Raw genomic sequence first — 14,744 nt, 5'->3', positions numbered from 1 at the left:
AAGCACTTCTCTAGAATCTATAGCTCAATGGAGAATGCGTTTCTTATAAACACTGTCCTACAATCCATGAATATGATGCATTTGTACTTTTATCAGGGTCTTTCCTTTAGCAATGTTTTGAGGTTTTCAGCATACAGGTTCTTCACATTTAAAAAATTTTTGCCCCTAAATACTTTTTTGGTGCTCTTATAAATTATACTTTAATTTTGTAGATGGCATAAATTGACTTGTTCACATAAAATTGACTTGTTCATTTCCTGCGACCTTGTTAATTCAGTTATTAGTAGTAGCACTTTGTAGTCCTTAGAGAATTATTTTGGTGTGTGCTCATGCCATCTGTGAATGGTTTTGCTTCATTCTTCCCAATCTCTATTGTACTGACCAGGACCTCATTTACAAGTTTGAAAAAAGTAGTGAGAACATACATCCTCATCTTGGTGTATCTCTTAGGGTCAAAGTACTCAATATATTATCCTTACATATTATGTCACCAGTAGGGATCTTTAAATTCCCTTTACTAACTTGAGGAAGTTCCCTTCTATTCCTGTATAATGAGAGCTGTTAGTATGAACTTTGTAAAATACTTTTACTCTATCTATTGAAATGATTATGTGGTTTTTACTCCTTAATTTTGTCACTATGGTAAATACTACTCATAATTGATTTTCAAATATTGTACCAACCTTGAATTCCTGGGAGAACCCCATTACCATGTAATGTTGATATAGTATTTGCAAATCAATTGTATATTCTTTTATACATCAGTTCAGTTCACTTCAGTCATTCAGTCATGTCCGACTCTTTGCGACCCCATGAATTGCAGCATGCCAGGCCTCCCTGTCCATCACCAACTCCCGGAGTCCATCCAAACCCATGTCCATTGAGTCGGTGATGCCATCCAACCATCTCATCCTCTGTCATCCCCTTCTCCTCCTGCCCTCAATCTTTCCCAGCATCTGGGTCTTTTCAAATGAGTCAGCTCTTCGCATCAGGTGGCCAAAGTATTGGAGTTTCAGCTTCAACATCAGTCCTTCCAATGAATATTCAGGACTGACTGATTTCCTTTAGGATGGAATGGTTGGATCTCCTTGCAGTCCAAGGGACTCTCAAGAGTCTTCTCCAACACCACAGTTCAAAAGCATCAATTCTTCTGCACTCAGCCTTCTTTATAGTCCAACTTTCACAACCATACATGACCACATGGCCTTGACTAGATGGACCTTTGTTGACAAAGTAATGTCTCTGCTTTTCAATATGCTGTCTAGGTTGGTCATAACTTTCCTTCCAAGGAGTAAGCGTCTTTTAATTTCATGGCTGCAATCACCATCTGCAGTGATTTTGGAGCCCAGAAAAATAAAGTCTGACCCTGTTTCCACTGTTTCCCCATCTATTTGCCATGAAGTAATGGGACTGGATGCCATGATCTTAGTTTTCTGAATGTTGAGTTTTAAGCCAACTTTTTCACTCTCCTCTTTCACTTTCATCAAGAGGCTCTTCAGTTCTTCACTTTCTGCCATAAGGGTGGTGTCATCTGCATATCTGAGGTTATTGATATTTCTCCTGGCAATCTTGATTCCAGCTTATGCTTCCTCCAGCCCAGCATTTCTCATGATGTACTCTGCATATAAGTTAAATAAGCAGGGTGACAATATACAGCCTGGATGTACTCCTTTTCCTATTTAGAACCAGTCTGTTGTTCCATGTCCAGTTCTAACTGTTGCTTCCTGAACTGCATACAGGTTTCTCAAGAGGCAGGTCAGGTGGTCTGGTATTCCCATCTCTTGAAGAATTTTCCACAAGTTTATTGTGATCCACACAATCAAAGGCTTTGGCATAGTCAATAAAGCAGAAATAGATGTTTTATACATCACTGTATTCAAATTGCTAACATTTTGTTTAAGCCTTTCAGGACTCTTAAGAGTGATCGGTTTGGAGCTTTCTATACTTGAAATATCTTTTTTGTATTTTTTTTTTTGAGTTTGGTAGAAGGGTAATGCTGACCTCATAAAAGTGTTCCCTCTTATTTTCTAAAATGTAAGATTGCTAAAATTTCACCCTTAAATGTCTGATAGAATTTACCATTGAAGCCATCTGGGTTTGGAATTTTGTGGAAAGGGGATTAATTCAATTTAAGACAGATTAAGGGAATATTCACATTGTCTATTTCTTTTCATGTCTGTTTTGGTCATTTGTCTCTTTCAAGATATGTACTTGTTTCATCTAAGTTGTCATATTTACTTGTATGTAACATCTAAACAAAGAGGACACAACCCAGACCTACCTCTGGGTGAGGCCCAGTTCCTGACTACACAACGATCGTGTTACTAGGAGAAACTTGATCAGATATTTAGGGGTGAGGAGCCATGACATCTGCAACCTGATGAAAGGGAGGGAGGGAGCAATGCGTGCAGAAAACGTGATTAAACTGGTAAATACATTGGGGAGGGCACTATACTATTCTTCCAGCTTTTCTCTAGATTTAAAATTTTTCCAAAAAGAAGTTAAATGATATATTCATATTCCACAACCCAGTGATTTAAAGAAATAACCAGAAAACCACACACAAACTCTGCACAAGGAGTTTTATCATGGATCAAAGTTTGAAAACACCCTAAACATCCCACAAAGAGGATCAGATAAACAAACTACAGTATAAGACATGAAAAACCCAACAACAACAACAACAAATATCACAATTTTCCCAAGATTATCCAATATAGATAGACAAAGGAAGGAAAAAGTCATAACACTGAATATATGACCCCAGTCTACATGCACGAGGAAAAGGCTGCAAAGTAACAATGCAAAAAAAAAAAAAAAAACCCCCAAAAACCCCATGGTTGTCTTGGAGTGATGGGGTTAGAGGTGAACTTGACTCTTCTTCATAATCCTTGTTCAGAATTTCTTGAAGGATTCCAGGTCTTCTCATCACTCCAGGGGCAAAAGGAAGGTGAACTTAAATTAAGGGCAGGTCAGGAGGTTGTGGGTCTGGATTAACTCCAAGAGGGAGGGAGATCCTGCATGCTGTGGCAGTTAACTGGCCACAGGGGAGCCCAGTAGAAGGGAAATGACACAGGCCAGACAGGAGGACAGCCACACGGACTCTGAGACCTGGTTTTACTCCCTTTGAAACAGGCAAAGATTGGGAGACTAAGGTGGTTATCTGTGAAAAAAAATAAAGCTTCAAACAAGTGTAAAGGTAACCACCTTTCTACTTTGTTCCACAGGTACCATAATAGACTTGGTACCTATTATTACAGGAAATCCCCATAGAACAATGAGAACTAGTGATTAAAGATCCGAGTATTAGCAAACTCTGGGAGATAGTGAAGGACAGGGAAGCCTGGCGTGCTGCAGTTCATGGGGTTTCAGAGTCAGAAGCGACTCAGCAACTGAACAACCACCACCTATTATTACAAGAAATCCACATGGAACAATGAGAACTAACGTTTAAAGATCTGAGTGGAGGTTTGAATCTGAGCTTCCCACCCGGTCCTGGGCAAACTGTTCAAACTTTCTGAGCCTATTTTCACCTCTGAAAACCTGGGATGATGATGATGATGATGATGATGATTTTAATCATCATCCTTCCATTTCAAAAAGATTACTGTGGAAGACCAACTGTGGGAGATGTCTGTGAGGGTGGTCTATAAAGTGCTTTACAATGTCAGTTAATGTTAATTTAGGGTATGAACTATTCAAAATGCTGTTATTATCTTTGAAGAGAGAAAAGTAGCAATTCATACTACCCATAAGCTTTGCCACAAGACACCACGGAGTGTTCCATGTTCAGGCTGACAAGGTCAATGAATGAACATCAGACGGGCAGCACAGAATACTAGGGATCCAGGAGCCTATGGGGTTAAGAGAGCAGGAACACCCTTACAAGGGAAGATGAGTATGTGAGAATCCTTGGTTTCCACTATAAACATTCTGCAAACATGGGAAGGAGACCAGGTGATTCCCCACACACACTGCATCGTGAGCGAGGGGAAACTGCACCAAGTCACGAAGCCTGGGGTGGCTCGTGGCCCTCAGATAGTGCAGCCGTGTCTTCCTGGGCACAAAGCTGACTATGTGCTGTGCTCTACTGTCCTAGGTTGGAAACTAACAAGCAGATTTCCTCTTGAAAAGCCCTGTTGAGCTAGCTGGTAACCATCTGAGTAGAAAGATTATTTTGACCAGAGAGTAAGAAGCCAGGGATCAGACAAGGTACTTGTTGGAGATGTGGCAAGAAGATGCAGAAACCTAGCTGTAGAGGAGAGAAATATTTTTTCTACCTTTAAAATTTTCTTCCGTGTAATGCCCAGGACAAATCTTTCTGGATCTGAGGTCAATGACAACACTCACAGCAAGGAGTTCAGCCTCTAACATCAAGATTTCTATTTTACCAGAGTGATCTGCTCTTAAGATTATGAAATTGACTCAAAGGGTAACAGTAAATCACTGTTACCTAGATTCACTTAAAAAAAAAATCCACTGCTTTTTGCATTAGGAACAATGAAAAAGCAAGAAACATTGTCAAATTGGGATATTGAGAGGCAGTTTGAGGATCAGCCACTGAAAATTGTAAAAATAATACAAATGCAAACTCCAGAGGTGAAAATCAGGCAATTTATTGTAAACAGGATTACCCTAGCACTCCACCACCTACTGGCTGTGTCACATGCTCTCTCTTCCACATCAACTTGTGAAAAAGACTTTTTAAAAAGTCACGGGTAACTGACACCTGAATGTGTTTCACAAATCTCCTTTACGCTGAGGAAAGAGCAGTGTCCAGGTAGTCTGTTATTGCTCATGGACTACAATTTGGACCTATTTAGCTGAATGTATAAGTCAGCCTGAGTGAGCCACCAGTAGCTGGAGATCCTACGTGGACAGCAGACAACACTGGGGCACGCTCACCAGCAACCACACTTTACTGGAGACTACCTGGGATGCCTTTCAGAGCTCTTCACGTGACTTTGTCATAAAAATGACACTCAAATTTCACCCCCACTTTTTTTTGTAAAGAGCTAAGTTACCCAATAGCACATAATTTTCCACAGAAAAGGTTTAGTTGGGTTATTTACTCTTCCAGTGGTAGATTTATACACTCAGGACTCATTTTCGATCCCTCTCATATATATTTGCAGTTTGATGAAAAGCTGCATAGTCTACAAATGCATAAAACCAGAAGGGAGTGATGGTGACTCACACACCTTCTGATGGACAAAGACAAGCTTCGTACAAGGAAGCTCTTGAAGGTAGGGATAAAAAGACAGTTACAGCAGCACATTTATCTGACAGTAGAAATGGAGCCCCGCTTTCAAAAGCAGCCTCCACGGTTGTGATTATCATTCTTGCCCCAAATTCAGATTATTTGGAAAAATGGCAAATGTGAAACTTAAGATGTGAAAGAGACGTGACTCTACAGAAAGAAGTCCTGGCAAATCGACTCACATGGAGGTAAAATGTCACTGGAAAATACCATTCCTTACTTCGCCTGAGTTAGTCAACAACAGGACCACTTACTGTTACTAGTGCCTGTGTGTTTCCAATTTCTCTCTAAGTTTTAATAACAGCAAATATTTCAAAATGGCTGTTAAATATACAGTAACAATTTCATCTATAATTGTATCTCATGAAGAAAAAATATTTTTTAAAAGCTCACTCCAGTCATCATCTGTGTGTTTGTATGTTTGTATTTATATATTCAAAAAACAACTTAACACTTAAGGCAATATTAGACTGGGAGCACAACGGGGATTTATTGTCTCTATGGAGATCACAGTATTTAAGAATCCAAGGCTTTCCTTTTTATACTCCCCAAAAGGTGTCTTTGTACATGTTGCCTTTTATATTCACAACGGGGCAAATATTTTGGTTGGTATACTGACTGCGATTTCGCCGTAGTAAAAAGTTACAGACGTTTAGAATAGCTGATGTTGGAAAAGCATGTCACACACTCAGTGGGTTCTGAAGTTGACCCTATTTGTCTTTGTTAAATAAATACAGCAACGTGTTGATGGGGAAAAAGTGACACTGATGGAACACTGCAAACCAACTATGAACAACAAGAATGTCAATAGAATTCAATCAGAAAGAAACAAATCACAGTAATCCTGAGAAATTCAGTTTGGGACAAAATTGATGTCAGGTAAGTCTGTATTTCTAGCACTGTAAATAAGTAGGGTATTCTAGAGTTTTCCAGCATTTTACTAGTTTGAATAAAAAACATGTTCAAATTTTATAAAAAGATTAAAACCATGCCTTAATCAGCAATTTCACTAGTAAAAGAAAATTACATTGCTTTGTTCATTATCTGCCAAATGTAATGTTCTCCATTATTTACATGAAACTATTAAGTAGAAAGCAAAATTGAGGATCCATTTTAAAAAATGTATTACCTTTCTATATGTTTTTAAGTCTTTTCTGTCAACCTAGGAGGCTTTTTAAAAAAGCTAAGATATTTTTCCTCTGACAAGTGACTATTTTACAGAATAAGGAAGGAAGATTCTATAGGAATATCATTCATCATTTTAAGTATTGTTATATAAGGGACATTTCTCTTAGTAATGAAAACTTTTAAAATATTTAAGAGGCATGTATTTTAAAAATATTCTACATCTATAAGATTTTGTAATTTAATTACTCTGGATTTTTAATATTTCTACATAATGACATTTGACAAGTTTTTTTTTTTCTTTTTTTTCTCTGTGTCTCTCTAATAGTGAACAAGAAACTATTAAAGTGGCCAAGATGGTTTTCCTAGCCCTTGGAAGACTCAGGAATGCATCCACTTGCACTTTCCCACCCATGGGGAATCTTCAGAGTTTTGCAGCCATGAAGTTAATATGCGGTTTCACAAGGGGGAACAGTGGCAAACCACGCTTGAACTCAGTCATGTTCTGAATCACTTCAGGCTGCAAAAAAAAAAAAGGTTTTCTCTTAGTGTATTTAAGCAGACTGAACAGGATATAAACTTCATTTTTGCATATACACACTAGTTTCTGCACCATGTATTACATATTATACCTGCTGACTCTCTTCCTGGATCAGTAGGGTCAGAGGGTCTATGCAGACCTATGGTGAGAGTTCCCAGTGGGTCTCTGGGTCAGAGGGAAGACTTCTGGCTTCCCCTAGTTGCTCAAGGTCGGGCACAACAAGGCCTCAGGACTGTGGCTTGGGTGGAGTGGCAGAGGCCAGTGTGCCCACCTGGCAAGGGCCTGCTTATACTACCAGCTTCCTTCTCTTCCAAGTAAATGCCAACTGTTCCAAATGATTAAAATGCACAAGCGCCAAGGAAAAGGTGGGGACAAATGTGGCTGGAGATGACTCACTGCAGAGTAACACAACTGTTCAAGCTAGTAGATGAGGCCGACAAGGGCAAAGTCACTGGTCTTCCCAGCTGAAGCGTGAAGGAATGGCAACCTGGCCTTTAAGGGGGACCTGAAGTACATGCCCCGATACCTGGTGGCCTGAAACCTCTGGGTCTTACGTGTCCTGGTGAACAAGCTCCTTTTAAGTAGGAAGTCCTCTAACAGTGCAAGCTAACACATTTATGTTTCTTACTTGTGGCAAGGCTGGTGCTTGTGACAAATTTATATCATTTTGACATGGGAACTCTCCAACCACAGGACCTATTTAAAAAAAAAAAAGAAAGATTTAATGCTTTGCACTCACTGCTATTTGTACACAAGAGCAAACAAACAAAACCAAACCAGACTCAGCTCACTAAAAAACTGCCCCAGGCCCGGTTCATGTGCCTCTCAGATCCTTTCAGGCTATGTGCTCCCAAGGCCTGTCAGCTTGTCCTGCCTCCTGTCCAGAAGGTCCCCAGTGATGGTTCAGGATCTCACTGTGCTTGAACAGCCTTGGCTGTAGCTGCTTTACTGCCCAGCTTTGACCTCACTGGTCCCTGAGGCTCTGGCCATCCGGAAGGACCCAGTAAAACCACCAAGAAGGTCGGGGGAGTCATCAGCCAAGCCAGTCAGAGACAGGAGATGGGAAGAACTGAGCAGATAGACTGCTCACCTCCCTCCCCACATGCAGTGGCTCCATATCGCTCCTTCGGAGATGTCCTACCAGCACCGGCCGTGTTCTCTGACAGAGCTGTGGCCAGCTCAGCACTGTGCCATCTGGTGCCAGCTCTCCCCTTCACGGCCTTATTTCCCTTTTCCCCTTATTTTTGCCTTGATAGAGCAGACCCCGTCTCCAGGTGTCTCCCCTTCTGTGCCCCTTTACTTCCTGGTGCTCTCTAAGGGATGTGGCTATGGCATGGGATAGCTATCATGTGCCTAAAAACACCTTTTTAAAAAGTCAATTCCCAGTACTTACAAGAATCCATTTCTCTGGCAAGAACATGGACGGATACCTTATGTCTCCTTGGGGCATCTACCGCCAACATTTCCTGAGTGGAAAGAAGAGCAAGGTCACCCTTTTGCCCACTAGGGAACTTAAAATGAGGTGCTGTCTTACGACCACAAAGAGTCATCCTGCACACAGTCAGAAACAGAAAAGACGCGTCCCTTTCTCTCCCCTCACTTATAGTATTTCATTTAAACTCTACAAACATTAGGAGGGTAGGCAGGAATTATTCTTAACCCCATCGTACAGATGAGAAAACTGGAGTGCTCATGCTCATATGGCTAATCAGTACCTGAACTGGGATTAAAAACCCAGCCTGGTACTCATCAGGGTGTGACTAGGGCTGCACCCAGTGATCTGAGGTGTGTGCAGAGACAATGGCCTGAGCTTAGTTAAGGGACGACCACAATGCCCGCTCCCCAGGAACCTCCTCAGGTTCTGCACCAAGGCACTGCTGTGGCTCCTCCCCTACCAGAAGAGAAGAGAACTAACACCTCTTGACTGTCGCCTTGTATTAGCCTCTTTCCTCTGTTACACCACTTGATTCTCATAAGCTAAGCATCACCATGATTCCTATTCTAGAGACTCAGACTCTAAGACACAGAGAGGCGTAACAACTTGCTGAGCCAAACAATTCGTAAGGGGATGGGGCCAGAAGTGAGGTATGCTCGTTCTCTCAATTTTACCACATTGCCTGGAGGGACTCCCTTTAGTCATTACCAAGAACGTCAGGAGCGGTACGCTGGCAGAAGGATCCTGTGGGGAAGTGTCTCCTCACTCTTCCCTTAATGATAGGTCCATATTTATGTCTTTTCCAAAAGGAAGACTCAAGTTGTGATGAAGCTTCCCCTGATGCCTCAGCCAGAAGTAATGTTTTGTATACTCAGAGGAAGAGACTAGCAGCAAAGTCAGACTGACTCACAGTTATTTACGGAACTGTTATTGTAAGCCTGGTCCTGTGCAGCTGCAATGGAAGCCTTGCTGAAGTTGCATAGCAAAGCTGGCAGAACAGCCTCTTTTAGGAGCTCAGCCCAGGTTTGTCTCATCTGAGAGCATCTTACTTATTGGAGTAAAGTTTGCTTCCAAAGATGTATTCTTTCTTTTTTTTAATTTAAATTTATTTAATTGGAGGATAATTGCTTTAAAATATCATGTTGGTTTCTGCCATACATCAACATGAATCAGCCATAGGTATATACATATGTTCCCTCCCCCCTGAGCCTCCCTCCCACTCCTACCCCATCCCACCCCAAAGATGTAGTCTTGATCTCTTTTCACCCAAACCCTCATTGCCCCTTAACCTATATTGGTTACAGATCATCCTCTTCAGTTTGAGACTGTTCAATTTCCTGACCAACTTTGGACAACCCGCATTTTTCTAAAAACCAACCAATTGCATTTTCTTACAAACTCTATTCTAAGGAACACTAGAGTCCTAAGAGATATTTATAGGTATTCTGTACAAAAAAAATAAAAGTGTTCATAGTGAAATCAGTTCAGGAAATATTTTGTTAATCAAAACTAAAGAAATATTGGGCTAAATAAATCTTTACTATGGGGTTCCTAGAACTTTTTTTTTTTTTTGCTACATTGCATGGTATGCAGGATCTTAAGTTTCCCAACTAGGGGCTGAACCCATACCCCCTGCAGTGGAAGTGCAGAAGCTTAGCCACTGGAGCACCAGGGAAGTCCCTCTTAGAATTTTTTAAAAAGCTAACATGCTCTGTGATTTCCCAAGAATGAGAATAAAGAAGAGTCATTCTCAAACTTACATGGTCACAAAACTCCTTTTTCTAGGTAATGCCCCATTAGTATCTTACAGATCACAAGTGTATCAGGGAAACCCTGTTCAAGATTCAGTGTGAGCTTGGTAATAAATACTCTCACTTTTTAAGACAAGAAAGTCATCTTATAACTGTTATTTCACAAATTCAATAATCAGGTACCACTTGTAATTTCAAATAATAGAATTTGTGGAAGGAAAGACAAATCTTCATTTCTTCTGGAAACATCACAGTATGTTATATTAGGTCATCATTCTTTTTGAACACACGTAACTAATAAATGTCTTAAAATAAAAGTCTTAGGAACCAAAAAGTGCTGAACATGAGCACCCTCTTTTATAGGCAAAATGAGAACAAGTAACCAATATCACAAAGTGTAACAGTCTTAAGTAGTAAATCAATCACAATTAGTACCTACTTTATAACATCAAGGAGGAAAACATACTCTCATTTGAAGCATTCTGATTAAACTATTTAAAAACCCTAAGGTTGAGTATTACTAATAAAGTGATAACAACAATAGAGACTATTTAATAAATGCTGCTAAGTGCCAATCACTTTACATACCTCATTTCAATGAATACTCCAATTAATCTATATTTCATAAATAAGGAGGCTTACAGAATTTGGCCAGGGTCACAAAGCTAGCTGGCTGGTGATGGAGCTGAGCCCTGAGTATGTGCTCAGCGCCCATATGCTCCTGCTCCTGACCCACAGACCACAGAGTGAGGCCGGCAGTTCTGAGCAGGGGTCGGGACAGCTTTCTGCCTGGCAGCAGACACGTGTCCCAGAGCCCTGCTCCCACACCCAACTCTGTCCCTCACAGTCCTATTGCACCTCTGTCTTCAAAGACACAAAGACCACCTGCGGTTATACTGAGTTGGAAGAAAAGTGCGCTCTGGTTTTCCATAAGATGTTATGGGAAAACCCATACAAATTTTTTTGCCAACCCAATATAACAGAACAGAATCTTATTTTATGTAGTTTTTATTTTTTAAATATGTGTGTTTTTATTACATACATACATACACACACATATACAGATAATGTTAATAGATTTTATTTTTCAAAGCAGTTTGGGTTCACGGCAAAACTGAGTGGAAGGTACACAGGTTTTCCAGATATGCACTATCCGTTCACAGGCCTAGCCTCCCTCTTGTCAAAATATATGTTTTTTAAAAGACCATCACTGCAAAAGAACAAGAGTCATTTAGATGAGAGTCATTTTGCTCTACACAATGCAAGGGAGCTAAAGATGATGGTAACTTGGCCAGTCAGCCATTTCCACAGTCGAAAATGGCTCAGATCCGATTGCTGAGAAAGGTACATTCAAAATACTGTCATTTACTGTCAAATTTTGAACCTAAAATTGCTACTTTCTTTCTTCTTGCTAAGGTGTTACTGGCTGTATGAATATCTGTTTGCACATACAGGGACCAGGAGCCTTGTTGTTTTGCACAGGCTCTGGGGGGAAGAATAGGTATAATAACTGGTAGATGATGCAAAGTCACCCTTTCCTCTAGGAAACTATTGGCATTTCCAACTTAGGAGTTGTTTGCTTTTCCTACTCTCCCACACAGCACCAACAGCAGGGGATTAGAAATGATTAGCCTTCATTGCACAACTAATTTCACAAAGTCACTCTACTGAGAACTGCAAATATGACTCTTGTATTGACAGCTAAGATATACCCCTGAAAAATGACCTTGAAAAGCAGATACTATCCCTTTCAGAGATGTCAGCACAAGGCAGGACTGAACTCCTGATGAAAAACGTGGTGTCTAATAAATCAGGTATGAACCAGGAGACATGGCTAAGGACACTAGGTAGGGTATAATTCTAAGGCACTATGGTAATTACAGAGTAGAATTTTGTTCCTTGCCCTAAAAAATAGACATAAAAGTATTTTACACAAATTAGACACCCCAGTACATTACAAACAATATATGTAACCCTTTAGGTACAGCTCTATTGCTACATAAATTTTTAATCTCTGCACTTAGCATGGTTATTACACACATTCTATGCCCATTTAAAATTTATGCTACCCTTCTATAAATTCTGTTACGGTGGGGAAAATTTAGATGGTATAAACCTCTTAGAGCAGAACTGGGATAACTTTAATGGCAGCACTTCTCTTTTCTCCTGATAAACTTTATTAGGCACTTAAAACTTACAAGATCCCTAGTGTGGAATTAACAGATATAAATTACTATATATATAATAGACAAACAATTAAGATCCTACTGTATAGCAGAGGGAACTATAATCAGTTAATCTGTAATGGAAAAGAATATGAAAAAGAATAACTGAATCACTTTACTGTATACCTGAAACTAACAGAAGGAAAGAAGAGGAAAGAGGCGATTGCTAAAGGCTTTGGGGTTTCTTTTTGGGGTGAGAAAATGTTTCAAAATTGTTAGGTGATTATGGTTATACTTTGTGACTAATGAGTGACTATGAATATACTAAAAACCATTGAATTACACATTTTAAATAAATGATTGTGCGGTATGTGAATTAAATTTCAAAAAAAATAAAAATAAAAAAGGAGTTAAGTGCTTTGAAAAAAAAAGGCAAGTGGTCATTTATTTTTAAAAGGAGCCATGTGTGTATACTAAGTCGCTTCAATAGTCTCCGACTCTCTGCGACCACATGGAATGTAGCCCACCAGGCTCCTCAGTGACACCTAAATCAGTGGAGAAGATTTATAGTTGGCAGAGACTGGAAAAGAATCTGATTCTCAAGTTCTATTTGTTTTCTTTGATCTTTCTTCCCATGATAAGCTCACTATGCTCTCTGTGGGTTGGCATGGAGAACAGAGAGAAAAAACAAGAGGGTAACCTAAGTAGGTGGGTCTGGAAGCTGGGAAGGGCCACCATTGTCCTTGGTCCAGACGGAAAGGAAAACAATACTGAGCTCAATAGGGACTGTCTCTTTTTCCTAACAGTAATAAGTCTCGAAAATACTTAAATTCATAAAAATGCCTTCATAAATCCTGCCTGAATGGGTTCAAAGTGGCAATACACAACACAAAGCATGTAACATTTTCTTATTGGTCAAAGTCTAAATATGTAAAGTGAATTTACCTTATAGAATTTGATAATATCTTCCTTGGTAAGTGTCTTCAAATAGGCAACTTCTATATTATCTGAAAAAGAAATCAAACAAGAATTTATTAGTATTTCCATTTTAAGCAGCCCAGAATACTACACTAAATGACAATATTCTTCACTCCAACACTCCTAAATATCCATCTTTTTGAGTGATCAATTGCTCCTGCAAGTAGTAAGGGAAAAAACTTCAAGTAAAAAGTAAGAGGATACCCTGGCTCTCTATGGGTGAGCTGTTGGTTCCTGGTCTAGTCACTTCAGGTTTTCTGAGCCTCAGTTTCTTCATCTGGAAATTGGGTATAAAAACTACCTACTTGACAATCACATAATACCAGGGTACAGGGCAAATGCTCAGTAATTGGTAGTTACTATTATCATTAACAGTGAATCCAACTGCTAGAAAAATTACAGGTAAGGAAATGGAGGCCCCAAAGAAGCAACCTGGCCAAGATCTTTGGCTTGTCTGTGCCAGAATGAGAACATGACCCAACCCTTCTGACTTCGAGTGTAGCTGAAGTTAATCTCTGCTCTAAGGTAAAAGACCCTGAGAAGCAGGAGACTTTGGGGAGTATAGCTCTTCCAAATCTAAAAGCACTGACAAATCTGGGGAGATCCTTAAAGGAAGATGTTTGAACCCTGGTGCCTCTAGGACAGCACTTGTCTCAAGAGAGTTCAATCTGCACATTTTCTGTTTAGAGCTATGAGAAAAAGATGCCTACATATCTGTGCTCAGAGTCTCAGGGGTGTACTGAATAAAGTGAACTCATATTTACTATTAGCGCATTGTGATGAGATACAGATAGATTCAGCTCTAGTTATAGAGAGAGAAAAAAAAAAGTTTCTAACAGGAAATTGTTACTTTAAATATAAGTCCTTTAGAAGTGCTACCACCTCATCCCAAACTGTCCTGAAACATCACCTATGAAATGAATACCATTTTGCAGAATAGCATCAACGCCCTCAAATGTTTCACTTCCATGCCCTGAATGTGGGGGCCCTGATCGTGCCTTACCTCTGTCAAAATTGTACTGCTGGGAGATGATCTCCCCCCAATATTTAGCACACTCTGCGGATAGCTTCTTTGGTTTGTCTAGTCGACGGATTGCTAATGCTTGGATGTGTTTTTGGAAGGCCTCTTCTGTCATGTCCTCTATGGACTTTTCCATGGTAATTAAGAAAGCTTCCACTCTGCTTTCTAGGTAGTGAGGTGGCTTTTCTGACTGGATGATAAACCGTAAGCCCTGTATGCCGTTGGCTCGGCGTGGCCCACTGAAGACGATATAGCCTGAAACACAAACACCAGACAGTCAGGACCATGGCATCTCAGACATGGGTCACTTTTACTCTTTCAAAAATTATCCTGTCAGAGCAAATACAATCTACTTTAGGACTTTATATTATTCACCTCTGAAGAAATCAGCAATGAAAATATCTTCAGTTCCTAAGGACAGGGCAGAAGAGCTCTCTGAAGAACAGTTGGAAAGCTGGAGGTCACAAA

The 14,744-nt window shown here is 40.0% G+C and overlaps 1 protein-coding gene across 11 annotated transcripts in view; it reads right to left on the bottom strand.

Annotated features, from left to right (window-relative positions):
- Positions 1-4,600: 4,600 nt before the first annotated feature.
- Positions 4,601-14,744, bottom strand: part of IDE (insulin degrading enzyme) — a 111,208-nt gene continuing 101,064 nt past the window's right edge. For all 11 annotated transcript variants that reach the window (XM_081554401.1, XM_081554402.1, XM_081554406.1 and 8 more), the window contains exons 21-25: positions 14,259-14,531; positions 13,223-13,284; positions 8,320-8,392; positions 7,555-7,622; positions 4,601-6,905 (exon numbers count right to left, since the gene is read on the bottom strand). In XM_081554401.1, the coding sequence (XP_081410527.1) occupies positions 6,810-6,905; positions 7,555-7,622; positions 8,320-8,392; positions 13,223-13,284; positions 14,259-14,531 (572 nt within the window). In that variant the 3' untranslated portion in view covers positions 4,601-6,809. The remainder of the gene's footprint in view (positions 6,906-7,554; positions 7,623-8,319; positions 8,393-13,222; positions 13,285-14,258; positions 14,532-14,744) is intronic.

The sequence above is a fragment of the Giraffa tippelskirchi genome, chromosome 2 (genome assembly GCF_054371585.1).
Source record: "Giraffa tippelskirchi isolate mGirTip1 chromosome 2, T2T-mGirTip1v1.2.pri, whole genome shotgun sequence".
NCBI lineage: Eukaryota > Metazoa > Chordata > Mammalia > Artiodactyla > Giraffidae > Giraffa > Giraffa tippelskirchi.
This window is presented reverse-complemented; position numbering and strand designations above follow the sequence as displayed.